Genomic DNA, 14,039 nt, shown 5'->3' on the forward strand with positions numbered 1-14,039 from the left:
GCAATTGTCAATACTACTATCTTACAACATATTCATTACTACGCAATTGTCAATACTACTATCTTACAGCATATTCATTACTACGCGATTGTCAATACTACTATCTTACAGCATATTCATTACTACGCAATTGTCAATACTACTATCTTACAGCATATTCATTACTACGCAATTGTCAATACTACTATCTTACAACATATTCATTACTACGCAATTGTCAATACTGCTATCTTACAACATATTCATTACTACGCGATTGTCAATACTACTATCTTACAACATATTCATTACTACGCAATTGTCAATACTACTATCTTACAGCATATTCATTACTACGCGATTGTCAATACTACTATCTTACAACATATTCATTACTACGCGATTGTCAATACTACTATCTTACAACATATTCATTACTACGCGATTGTCAATACTACTATCTTACAGCATATTCATTACTACGCGATTGTCAATACTACTATCTTACAGCATATTCATTACTACGCAATTGTCAATACTACTATCTTACAGCATATTCATTACTACGCAATTGTCAATACTACTATCTTACAACATATTCATTACTACGCAATTGTCAATACTGCTATCTTACAACATATTCATTACTACACAATTGTCAATACTGCTATCTTACAACATATTCATTACTACGCAATTGTCAATACTGCTATCTTACAACATATTCATTACTACGCAATTGTCAATACTACTATCTTACAACATATTCATTACTACGCAATTGTCAATACTACTATCTTACAGCATATTCATTACTACGCGATTGTCAATACTACTATCTTACAACATATTCATTACTACGCAATTGTCAATACTGCTATCTTACAACATATTCATTACTACACAATTGTCAATACTGCTATCTTACAACATATTCATTACTACGCAATTGTCAATACTACTATCTTACAACATATTCATTACTACGCAATTGTCAATACTACTATCTTACAGCATATTCATTACTACGCGATTGTCAATACTACTATCTTACAGCATATTCATTACTACGCAATTGTCAATACTACTATCTTACAGCATATTCATTACTACGCAATTGTCAATACTACTATCTTACAACATATTCATTACTACGCAATTGTCAAGACTACTATCTTACAGCATATTCATTACTACGCGATTGTCAATACTACTATCTTACAACATATTCATTACTACGCAATTGTCAATACTACTATCTTACAGCATATTCATTACTACGCAATTGTCAAGACTACTATCTTACAACATATTCATTACTACGCAATTGTCAATACTACTATCTTACAGCATATTCATTACTACGCGATTGTCAATACTACTATCTTACAACATATTCATTACTACGCGATTGTCAATACTACTATCTTACAGCATATTCATTACTACGCAATTGTCAAGACTACTATCTTACAACATATTCATTACTACGCAATTGTCAATACTACTATCTTACAGCATATTCATTACTACGCGATTGTCAATACTACTATCTTACAACATATTCATTACTACGCGATTGTCAATACTACTATCTTACAACATATTCATTACTACGCGATTGTCAATACTACTATCTTACAACATATTCATTACTACGCGATTGTCAATACTACTATCTTACAGCATATTCATTACTACGCAATTGTCAATACTACTATCTTACAACATATTCATTACTACGCAATTGTCAATACTACTATCTTACAACATATTCATTACTACGCAATTGTCAATACTACTATCTTACAGCATATTCATTACTACGCGATTGTCAATACTACTATCTTACAGCATATTCATTACTACGCAATTGTCAATACTACTATCTTACAGCATATTCATTACTACGCAATTGTCAATACTACTATCTTACAACATATTCATTTCTTCGCAATTGTCAGTTCTACTATCTTACATCATATTTATTACAACGCAATTGTCAAGACTACTATCTTACAACATATTCATTACTACGCAATTTTCAATACTACTATCTTACAACATATTCATTACTACGCAATTTTCAATACTACTATCTTACAACATATTCATTACAACGCAATTGTCAATACTATTATCTTACAACATAAGGGGAAAAAAAAAGAAAAAAACAAAAACGCTTTGAGATTATCCGACTATGGAAGTTACCTAAAATAACAATATACTCAATTTTGATATCAGCCGAGGGGGGGGGGGTCTTGCAGGCACGTTCGAAGCGTAAACATCCTTACCGAGATTCTCGTTACTTGTCAGCGGGCAGTAGCCTACTGCTGCAGACCTGCCAAAGAACCGGACAATTCCTCAGTGGACGCTGTTAGAGCGTGACCCCCGAAGGTGCCGGTTAAAGAGACTACAATGAATTTTGTTTCTCTCTAACGAAGCTCGACCCTGGCAGTGCCAGAGAATGAGAATGAGTTCATTTCTATAATAATAATAGTTCAGTGTATGCAGCGCTGTAAACTAACATAATGTAGGCTATGAGAACCTACCAGACTTAAACATTTTAATGAACTAAATTCTAAATTAGTTCATAACAGATTGGTCTTTTTGTTCTTCTTGCATGTAGGGATGATGAGATCAATGAGGTCCATGTATTGAATAACAAAAACAAACAAACAAACAAACAAAAAACACAAATCATAATTTTTAAGAAGCTTTGAGTCTACGGAGCGTAGAAAGAGTCCAAGGGCACTATACAGTGATCAATTCACTAAGAGGTCATTTTATTGTAAAAGATGTACTGGTGGCAAAGTGTGGACACCTTGGCGATTCTTGCACCTGAGATAAACTCCGATGGGTGGCTAGGAGAGACCTTAGGTCTCCCGTAATGCCCCGGTAAGAAACTCTGCTATTGATTCTTGCACCTGAGATGAACTCCGATTGGTGGCTAGGAGAGACCTTAGGTCTCCCGTAATGCCCTGGTAAGAAACTCTGCTACCGATTTTTGCACTTACAGGAAGCCAATGGAATGAACGCAGAAGAGCAGTAGCAGAATCCAGTCTTGTCGATGCTCTGATTCACTGCAGCTAAGATCAGGTATACCCCCCCCCCCCCCCCAGATGGGCATTGCAGTAGCTAAGGCGAGATATTGTTAATGCAACAGCCAGACTGGTTTTTCTGTTGACTCCGTTGTCAATTATAGTCGACTCTGGCCTATCTGCGCAGCTACTGATAGATAGTGACCTTTGCAGAGCTGACCTTTGTTGGGTCACAGAAAACTCCCAAGATTATGAACTATATGGACAAAGGGAACCTGGCAGTTCGTGATGAGTCTGTACTCTTCACTTTTGGTCCAATTATGTCACGGGCCCAGAGTCCAAGGTAACTGAACCTCTGCAGCGTCATTGTGCGTCAACATTCCTGTCATCACGAGGAATCAATCCAAGACAATCTCCGTGACTTGGTTCTATACATCTGATCAATCCAAGACAATCTCCGTGACTTGGTTCTATACATCTGATCAATCCAAGACAATCTCCGTGACTTGGTTCTATACATCTGATGAATCCAAGACAATCTCCGTGACTTGGTTCTATACATCTGATCAATCCAAGACAATCTCCGCGACTTGGTTCTATACATCTGATCAATCCAAGACAATCTCCGCGACTTGGTTCTATACATCTGATCAATCCAAGACAATCTGCGTGACTTGGTTATATTACTTATATACATTCTGTTATATTAACAGAAGTGTTGATCCATAGATTATATTTCTCAACTTATTCCTCTATCACCAGAGTGAGGTGTAAATATTTGAAATGGGCCAAAGGTCACGAGGTTACAAAATAAAACTTGACTATGAATGATGTATATCTAATGAACACGACACTTCCTTTGGGGGGGGGGGGGATGTTAGGATCATGTTGATAAATATCAACGGTTCCACCTCTGATTGCTACAGGTAATCCAGGTATCAACATCAACAACACCTGTAGTCTACGTCTATACGGTTGTGTCAAGTTGACCTGACCCGCATGGGTTTAATTTTGACTTGGTGATGTCAGACCCACTGTGCAGGATTGGAAGCAGAAGTGTTCCCAGGTTGTGTCCCTTGGAAAAAAAAAGTCAATACCATGTGAAATTTTTGTTACTCTTAAGCCAGAATGCAAAAGAGTCACATTGTTCACCCCCCCCCCCTCTTGGTTTTAGTTTATTTCCGCCCCTCTCCCTTCTCATGTCTCTACTCCACTCTTTCACATCTTTGATCAGATTGAAGAAGTTGTGTCATATAAATACAAGGGACAGTGGATTAGGTCTTTAGCAGCTCTAGTTGGTGTATGTTTTTATGTCCTGGTTCTACGTTTAGAGCTCTATAATTGTATCTTAAGAATTTCAGTTGCACAATGTCTTGTTAGAATACATTGTTATTTGCATATGTCTAAAATTGTCCATGTGCACAGCTTGCCATACATTGATTCATTTTATTGATTTTTATTTTGCAGAGTTTCTTTTCTTCACTTTTTACCAGTTCAGTTCAGTTCATTACAAATAGTTCAACTTACTCATGAATATTATTCAGAAAACAATTCAAGTCGAATAGAAACCCATAGTAACTTTAGAAGAAATAAAAGAATCTATTGCTTGAGGTCTTTCTGTAGCCACAATCTCTCAAGACATTGATATCTTCACAGGTTCAATAATTTATAAATAACATGTTTATCTACTTCATTGGCTCTCAACTTGTGCAATTTGTGTCACTGTTATGATGATGTAAAATGTCTGTGTGGAGGGGACTGGGGGGGGGGTGTGTAAAGCTACATAATGAGATTAAGAAAAAAATTGAATTAAAACACTGAAGCAGTTTACCAAGTTAATGATTTGTGTAGCCATGATAGAAAGCAACTTACTTTCTTTGTATAGCCAAATGTGTTGTTGGTAATCAGTTCCTTAGCTAACTATCTATAGTTTTTAATATTTACACCTTTCAATCTATGGGGCAGATGATCTGTTTGTTTGTAAAATGTTTTGTTTTGTCGAAACTGTCCCACTGGATTACAGGGGATGTCAGTGGGCAGGGCATGAACATGGGACCATCGAGACGACCCGAATGACAGTCTATAAACAAAGATTATTATTATAATATTATTTCCTAATTATTAAAATACTATTCAACTCTGTGATTATTCAACCTGGAGGGGACACTGTCCATGTCTTGTGATAATTGTACTATGTTTTAATTCTGCTCTTTTTAACAAATCTGTCTGCCGTATTAAAACTGTAATGTATTACTGAGATTTTAAAAAAATATGTCTGTTAATTTGTGATTTTTACAATTTATATAGGTTTGAACAATGACTAAAATACTTGTACATTTGGGTGTTAGCATTAAATTTTGCTAGCTATTAGTGCTAAAATGATAGCCTTTTAGACTGAACTCATTTGTTTTGACTTCATGATACACTTCAGTGATTCAAGTGAGCATGTGACAGCAACACTAGAATGGCTCATACAATGCTGATAGTTTTAAACACCAAAAGACACCTCCACTTCAAGTTTAGATTCTACCGACACTGTTCTATTGTCCCCCCGCCCTCCCACCTTCCAGAGTGTAGTTCAAAGTTTGTCATGGACAAAAATTGTATGTTGAATAAAAATGATACTTTTTGTAGCAAACGAAAAATGCTGATAATTAATGGACGTGGTCGAGGCACTTTTGGGGGCGCAGGGGATGACTGGTTAAGTGCTTGGCTTCCAAACGGGTGTTTTATTTAAATCTTGGCGAGGACTGGGATTTTCAATTTCTGGATTTTTAGGGCACCCCTGAGTCCACCCAACTCTAAATGGGTTCCTAACTTTAGTTGGGGAAGGTAAAAGCGGTTGCTTGCTTGGCACATGATACCCTGCTTGTTAACCATATAGGCCAAAGATACAGATGACACTAATATCATCTTCCCTATAGATCGAAAGGTCTGAAGGTGAATTTTACTCTATCACATTTCAAAGCTTTGGTTGGAAATAAAACAAAAAAAAACTCACAGAGTAAGATAACTACACATCTGCTCAAGAATAAGATTCTCTTCAAGTTGATTCTCTGTGTGTTGCTTAGATATAATGTTGATGAATTTTCATCAAATCTTGATAATGATTGACTGGGGGATGTAACATGAATCCTTTTTTAAAAAAAAATTCAAATAGATGAAACAATGAATGAATGAATGACTGGGGAATGTAGCATGAATCTTGTTTCACATATTTTAAATAGATGCTATAATGATCTGATTGATTAACTGCTCAAATTAGCCTTTGAGTCTTTTTGTCTTCTTCAGCTGTTTGATAGACTACGTAAAGAGCAGCCCAACTTTGCCAGCAAATTGAAACCCATTGGAGGTGACATGGTCCTCCCAGAACTTGGCATCTCCGAGTCAGAGCGTCAGATGCTAGAGCAGAGTGTCCATGTTGTTTTCCACAGTGCTGCCACTGTCAGGTTCGACGAGCCCTTGCGTGTGGCAGTGGAAATGAATGTCATCGCCGTGCAGAAAATGGTGAAGCTCTGTAAAAAGTTTGAACATCTAATGGTGAGATAGCACTTTGTTATTAGATAAGCATGGGTGCTATAGCACTTTGTCATTGATAAGCACAGGTGCTAGAGCACTTTTATTTGCAAGTTTAATTGTGCTTTAGTATTGAGCAATTATTTATTCACACATTTTATTGAGTGTTTGATGGTGAGATAGCACTTTGTTATTGATAAGCAGGTTTGAATATTCACAGGTGCTATAGCACTTTTATTTGCAAGTTTAATTGTGCATTTGATCTTGCTTTAGTGTTTAGCAATTATTTATTCACACATTTTATTGAGTGTTTGATGGTGAGACTGAACCATGTATTTGACAAGTTTGATTGAGCATTTGATAATTATTTGATGTAATTATGTTAGAAGAAAAAAAGTCATTTGATAATTATTTGATGTAATTATATTAGAAAAAAAAAGTATTTCATTTAGATTTTTCTGTATCTGCATAAAGACATTCATCATCTTGAAGTCAATATCACACAGCATAATCATTAGTCTTTGTTAGTTTCAGTATAAAATCATATTACTTCTTTAATAGCAACCCAGTACTGTCAAAAATGATCAGTCCTTGACTTTAACATGACCTTTTCTTGTGGACTTTTATTGCTTGATAACCTTGTGGTTGTAAAAATGAATGCTAGATTAATACAATGATATAGTTGAATCCTCCCTTGAAAGTAGTATTAGGTATAATCGAATGAAATGCAAGATGTTGTTTTTTTTCTATTTGAAGAAGACCAAACAAATTATTACTAGTAACTCATCATCAAGTGATCAAATGACCTCCCTTGCCATGTAAATAGAGATAGCAGTGGCTTGGGTCATTTTTGGAATGACCAAACAATGAAGTTGAACTGTTTCTAAAATTATTTTTTTTTTAATATTTCAGGCCTTTGTGCATGTGTCTACTGCCTATGCTAACTGTGATAGACCCTACATCGAGGAGCAGGTGTACCCACCTCCAGTAGAACCTCAGAAAATTATTGATGTCCTTGAGTAAGTCGATTTATGGTTGCTGTAGTCTGTGAAGCTTTTGGGTGCATTGAACTATATTGAAATAGGAATGACAGCAAAGAGAACTGTCGAATGTCGTCAGACTAAATCTCTATGTTCATAAAAGCTGCCCCTCAGTAAAGCCGTCAAAGGTAGTCTGTTGACATCTGTTTATATTTTGCTATTCTTTCTCAAAACCTTGTTTTGACTAGTTGCGTCATTGTCTCAGTCAGAACTTCCCTTATATGGCTCCTTCTGTCTCGGAAGACAATGGATGCAGCCAGGTGAGTCACTGGCTTTGGTTTCGTCTTGAGATGGGGCAGAATCTGGAGTGACTGAGATGGGGCAGAATCTGGAGTGACTGATCAAGCCAATTCTGGAGCGGCAGAGTTTGCCACAGTTTGTGCAGGTATATGCATCTGTCCTAGGGCTAGTTGACAGGGCAGCTCTCTTTTTCTTTCTTTTGACTGATGCAGCTTTGTTTCTTTTGCACTTGGCAAAGTTCATACCAGCACTCATAACCTGTCTCCATGCTGTCCAGTCTTGGCTATCTCCTTCCACACACTTTATTTGATGCCTGTGGTTCTCATGTCAGGCATGCGAGTGGCATGACCGAGCCGAGCCAGCGTAGTCTTCTCAGTGTAAGGATAGCATAGATGCTGTGCATATTGGCCCATTTCAGAACGTCCTGATTGGAGACATGATCCCTCCAAGAGATGCACATTATGCGTCTCAGGCAGCTTAAGTGGTAGCTATTTAATTTGATTTGTGTTCTTCACACATGTAGGTTGCCCAGTTCTCACTGCCTTAAAGAAGTGTGCTCAGAACGCAGGAATTGTAGACTAGGATTTTGGTTCCTGTAGTCAATTTGACATTTTCCCTCAAATTGCCATTGCTGCAGAAGCCTTTCCTTTTCTTTTTGTCAGTGTCTAAATCTAGGTTGCTGACTTTTGTTGTTTCTAAGTATGTGAATTCCTGCACCACTGTAAGTGTGGGATATCCAATATGTATCGCTGGTATTTCTGCGACGTTTCTGCCAGGGTTTCAGTCTTGGAGAGGCTTATTGTATGGCTTAACTCTAGACAAGCAGCTGCCAGAGCATTCACAAGTCTCTTTGATCCTTCTTGTGAATGAGATATGAGTGCAGCATCATCAGTGAACAGCAGTTCCCTAATCAAGATACACAGTCTCTTCATTTTGGCTTTAAGGCTTGCCAGGTTAAATAGCTTTCTATCAGACCTACTGTGGGTTATATACTCCCATCTTCCAGGGATTTAAAAGCGCTGGTGAGTACCACTGAAAAGAAGATTCCGAATAGTGTTGGAGCCAGAACACATCCTTGTTTTACTCCGCTCTTGATGGAGAATGGCCTAGAGGCGGAACTGTCAAACTGTACAGTGCCCTGCATATTTTCATGAAAAGCTGGACCTTATTTATGAAAACTTCCCTTATTTATGAAACATAAGTAATTCCTAATCGTGCCATAACACTTGAAGAATGTTTATACCAATCAGCACCACATTCCAACAGCTTTGTTGTGATTATTTTGATTAGACTTTTATGTTTCTTCTCAAATGAATTTTTTTTAGACTCAAAATATTTCACCTTGACTTAGATTCAAACAAAACTCTGAACTCCACATGTAATTTTAAAAAATGCTATTTAACAATTGGATGCAATAGAATAATTTGTTTTTTGTTTTACAAGTTTCTGCCTTCCTTCAGAAATTATGATTATTACTGAATAAGAACTAGTGTGATGGCATCTGAAAGCGCATACCACTGGACCAGGCACTAAAACCTGTATGAAATGTTTTGTTTCCAGATGGATGGATGATGACATGCTTGAGCTGTTTACCCCCAAACTGATGGGAGACAAGCCAAACACATACACCTACACCAAACAGTTGGCTGAACATGTCCTCATTACAGAAGGAGCTGGACTACCTCTTGCCATCATCCGGCCCTCCATTGTTGGGGCAGCCTGGAAGGAACCATTCCCTGTGAGTTTCAGGCATTCATTATGTCAGGAGCAGGCATTTCTAAACCACTTTTTCAGGCGTGATCATTCGCCAGCCCAGATATATTACACTTGTCACGGCATCTAATAATTAAGATAAATAATTAGTTTAGTAACATTCACTTTAATTTTTTTATTTTCAATTAGCAAGCGATATGCAGCCTTTATTTTTAAAACCAACTTTACTCTCCCCATCTGATAGACTTTAAGGTGTCCCACTATTCTCCGGAAGCTAAACACAGGTCCAGAATAATTCAGAATACAATATACCTGGTTACTATTTGAAGGGTTATTAAACTTAGTGAGCATGCAGCTGAGACATGCAGTTTATAGGACTTATTATCCAGGACTTAGAAATAAATGCTTCTTATGTCCACACTTTTCAGACAACTCAATAAATCAAACTTAGAACCCAACCTTTCTTTATTGCTGCAAGTCATGTATTCCTTTGTTATAGTCGCATGATCCTTATGCTTGGGCTCTAAGTACAATTCAGTTGCTCACAATTATTGCATAGCTCCCTGATCGTGAGATACGTGTAGGACTGTCACAATGATCCCACGTTCTAACCCTGCCTTCTGCCTTTCTGCATAAGGTCTGAGCTGGGATGTTATAATCTTTTTTTTTTAAATAATGTCCGAAAAAGAATGAAGTGAACAAAAGTAATTTCACCTGCGACACTGACCATACCAATGACCCAGTTATTTCCCTGCATCGCAATACATTTATTACACAATAGACTGAAACATTGGTGCATTTAAGTTTTGAAGGCTTATTACTCAATGGATTATTCTCAATGTTGTAAATGAATATTACAGGGTTGGATAGACAATTACAATGGTCCAAGTGGCATCTATATTGCAGTAAGTGATGCTTTTAGTCTTTGATTTCATTTAATGGAAATATATATAATATATATGTTTAAAATTCTATCTAGATGTTCTATACAATGTTTATATGAATACTATAATATGAAATCATATCTGACTGGTAGGCAGGACGTGGAATTCTACGCTCCATGAAGGGTGAATCCAGCGCCATAGCTGATATTGTACCAGTTGACATTCCTGTCAATATCATGATCACTGTGGCCTGGTATACAGCTGTGGCCAGACCTAAGACTGTTCTTGTCTATCATGCTACCACTGGTGGTTCGAATCCATTCACTTGGGGAGACATGAGTAAGTCTATTTCTTATTTCTTCTTGTCTCCTTACAACATATACCATTAGATTCAAATATATTAATACTGTTACACGTTTGGATAACATACTGCATTGGGGTGTACACTTCAGTCATTAAGTTAACATACTGCATTAGGTTTATATGTACTGTCAGTCATAAGATAGTTTTAATTTCTTTAGGTTACCGTATAGTCATAAGGTAATTTTAATTTCTTTAGGTATACATAATCTGTTGGTCCTTGATTTAACCCTTTGAATTAGGTCTACATGTAGTGTGGACCAGCTTTTGAGAAAAGTTCATTAGACTTTGTGTTTCTGTTTTAGGTGGGATTGTCAACAAGTCATTTAAAGACACACCATTGGAAGGATGCTTCCGGCGCCCAAATGTACAAATAGTTAGCAACAGGTTTGTTTTTCTTGTTTTGTTTCCAACAATCCAAAGAATCAACTTTCTTGGAAACGTGGTCGAGAGGCTAAGTACGCTTGAACTTAACTAGGTTTTGCTATCTATGAAGGGGGCTTGAGGTTCGACACCCGACTCAGCAGAGTTGTGTTTACTAAGCGACTAAAGGCAGCACAGGAAAATCTTCTTCCAAATACCCCCCCCCCCCCTTTTCCAGGTCCACAAATGAGATTGGACCATTGCGCTCTGAGCATGCTATAAAGCATGAAAGTAGCGCTATATAAAAGCTAAAATTTATTTATTTTTATTTATATATTAACAATCAATTGTTGAACTAATAGGATTTTATATGTGGAACCATAGAAATGCAATAATTATTAGAATCTCTTGTCTTACCTAAGTTGGTGACTAAGTTGATGACAAATAGTTGGTGACTAAGTTGATGATTAAGTTAGAAGCTTGTCTGATTCTACATTATTTAACATTCTTTTTGTTATGATTTTTGTGAAAGATAGAAATGGTCTAGAAATGCAGGGCTAAAGATTTCTATGTGGCAGTTGGATGTGAAGTTGTATTTGTTCCAATTAGTATTTGTTTAGTTATTCTCTAATGGGATGCTGGTCTGTTATTAAAGGCACAGAAAGGTAGTGAAAATAAAGACTTGGAACTTTTATTAGATCTCTAATGCAAAAACAAGCATGATAGTGTCATGTTCTTAATTATGAATGCATTGATTCTATTTTATAAACTAACAATTCATCCTACCAGACCTTAGTTTCTAAGCCTTTCCCATGTCCTTCTTTTTATATCTTAGCAATGTTTTGATTGCAGGAAGTTTTAGCAAATTATTTGAATTATCTGTACTGCACCTCACTTCTGCAATGTATTATATGGAGTCTGTCTTGGGATATGAAATATTTATTGTTAAGAGTTGTTTATTTTTTGTTGTTGTTGTTTTTTTTTGCATCACTTATAATCTTAATGTTTCCTGCTACAACAGTTTTCTGCATGACTACTGGACCTGTGTAAGTCACCTGTTCCCAGCATACATCTGTGACATTGCTTTCCGGTTGATGGGCAAGAAGCCAAGGTAGGTTGTGACGCTGGTTCTTGTTGAGTGACTTTGTTATCTGAATGAAATACAAAACATGAAACCAACTACTAAACGGCAGAAAGTGGTAGGAGTTGATTATCTTCTGTGAATAAAAACAAGTACAGTACCCCCTTTTAAGAACTTGCGATTTAAAGGGTAGGTGATGTAAAGCTCCTTTGTTTCAATGGCCGACGGTTTACAAGAGTGTCATGTGGCTAGCATAATAACCAACTAATGCCTGGTATCCATTAGAGTTGGTGGACTCGGGGGGTGTCCTAAAAATTCTGAAATTCAAAATCCCAGTCTTCATCAGGATTCAAACCCAAGATCCCTTGGTTCAAAAAGCCAGGCTGAAGGCTGAACTCTACAGACACAAAAGTTGTTGATGACAATCACATCAGGAATAATTTGTTTAAAAGCTTTTTTTTCTTGTCATGAACCATGCAAATATTCATATTTTAACCATACAAATTATTTATTGTTCACAAACTTGTTTGATACATTTTAACAAAAAACTTGTAGAATAATAATTTGTTTGTTGTTCAAAAAAGGTCCTTGCAATATTCAGCTCTAGTTGATCATTCCATAGAAATAAACTGCTGGCTTTGATGCTCCTATTGTTCTTAAATGTATTAGTTTAAAGACATAGACTAGTTGACAAAAGCTTCCAAATGTTACGAAACAACCTTCATTCTAAATCCTTGCCATAAAATATCACAAGAATATTCTCATTTATTTTTCCAGGATGGTGAAGCTGTACAACCGTCTGCATCGTTCCATTGAAAGTTTAAAATTCTTCACCAGCAACGAGTGGCAGTGGGCCAATTCTAACCATGATATGTTAAAACATCAGTTGTGTCCTGCAGACTTGAAAGTGAGTTAGTCATCTTTGGTAAAGCATTTATAACAAATGACAAATTCGTTTTAAAACCAAGAGCTATGTCAGTTACTGTTGCCTGCGGCTAGGGCTGCATTGGATGACCACACACTATTTCTCCAACAAATGTTTTCTAATAGGATTGTTTCATGTCACGTGCTAGTGTTGTTTACATGAATGGCTGCATTGATTTCATTGTAATTTGAAATACTCTAGATCTAGACATCTTAAGTAATAAAAGTATGCTACAAAAATTCACTAATTGATAGGATTAATTGGTAGATTTACTAGATCTAGTAAATCTACATCTTTTCATAGAAAGACATTGCCATAGTTGTCATGTACAAGACACTAACCACATGACTTATTTTAAAGTTGGTCAGAGATTCGGAACAACCCCACCCAGTAGAGCTAATTCATTCCTCTGTTCAATCGTAGACATTCTACTTTGATCCACTACCTCTTCACTGGCCTACGTACATAGAGAATTACTGCCTCGGTGCTAAGAAGTATGTGTTAAATGAGGACATCTCGGGTCTACCGGCTGCACGAGCTCATATCAGAAAGTAAGTCTTTTTATCAAGTTTCTTCAGCATTCATCTTGGTTACATGCACCAACGTTTCTAAAAAGAAAATCTGACGTTTGAATGATAATATTCAATGATGCCTAAGCTATGGCCCATAGGCCACATCGGCCCTCAAACTTATGCCCATGATACTTAATAAGGCCGCAAGAGCTTGGTTTTTCAATGATTTGGGAAATATAGGTCCCCTCTGGCCAAAAAAACATTGGGCCTCACTAATAATAATAATATGCAATTAAAAAATTGCTTATTTGTAACTCTTAAATGAATATATGGTACCTTAGTTTGCTTTGTTTTAATTTCAGTGTATATTTTGTTGTTTTTTTTA

At 36.6% G+C, this 14,039-nt stretch overlaps 1 protein-coding gene across 1 annotated transcript in view; it reads left to right on the plus strand.

The window, feature by feature from the left end:
* The window catches only part of LOC106074064 (fatty acyl-CoA reductase 1-like), a 36,759-nt gene that overhangs the window by 20,070 nt on the left and 2,650 nt on the right, over positions 1-14,039 (plus strand). Inside the window, exons 3-11 of the mRNA XM_056043868.1 lie at positions 6,312-6,560; positions 7,449-7,555; positions 9,377-9,554; positions 10,390-10,434; positions 10,566-10,752; positions 11,079-11,160; positions 12,158-12,247; positions 12,995-13,124; positions 13,566-13,693. Coding sequence (XP_055899843.1) covers positions 6,312-6,560; positions 7,449-7,555; positions 9,377-9,554; positions 10,390-10,434; positions 10,566-10,752; positions 11,079-11,160; positions 12,158-12,247; positions 12,995-13,124; positions 13,566-13,693 — 1,196 coding nt within the window. The remainder of the gene's footprint in view (positions 1-6,311; positions 6,561-7,448; positions 7,556-9,376; positions 9,555-10,389; positions 10,435-10,565; positions 10,753-11,078; positions 11,161-12,157; positions 12,248-12,994; positions 13,125-13,565; positions 13,694-14,039) is intronic.

The sequence above is a fragment of the Biomphalaria glabrata genome, chromosome 10, assembly GCF_947242115.1.
Source record: "Biomphalaria glabrata chromosome 10, xgBioGlab47.1, whole genome shotgun sequence".
Lineage (NCBI taxonomy): Eukaryota > Metazoa > Mollusca > Gastropoda > Planorbidae > Biomphalaria > Biomphalaria glabrata.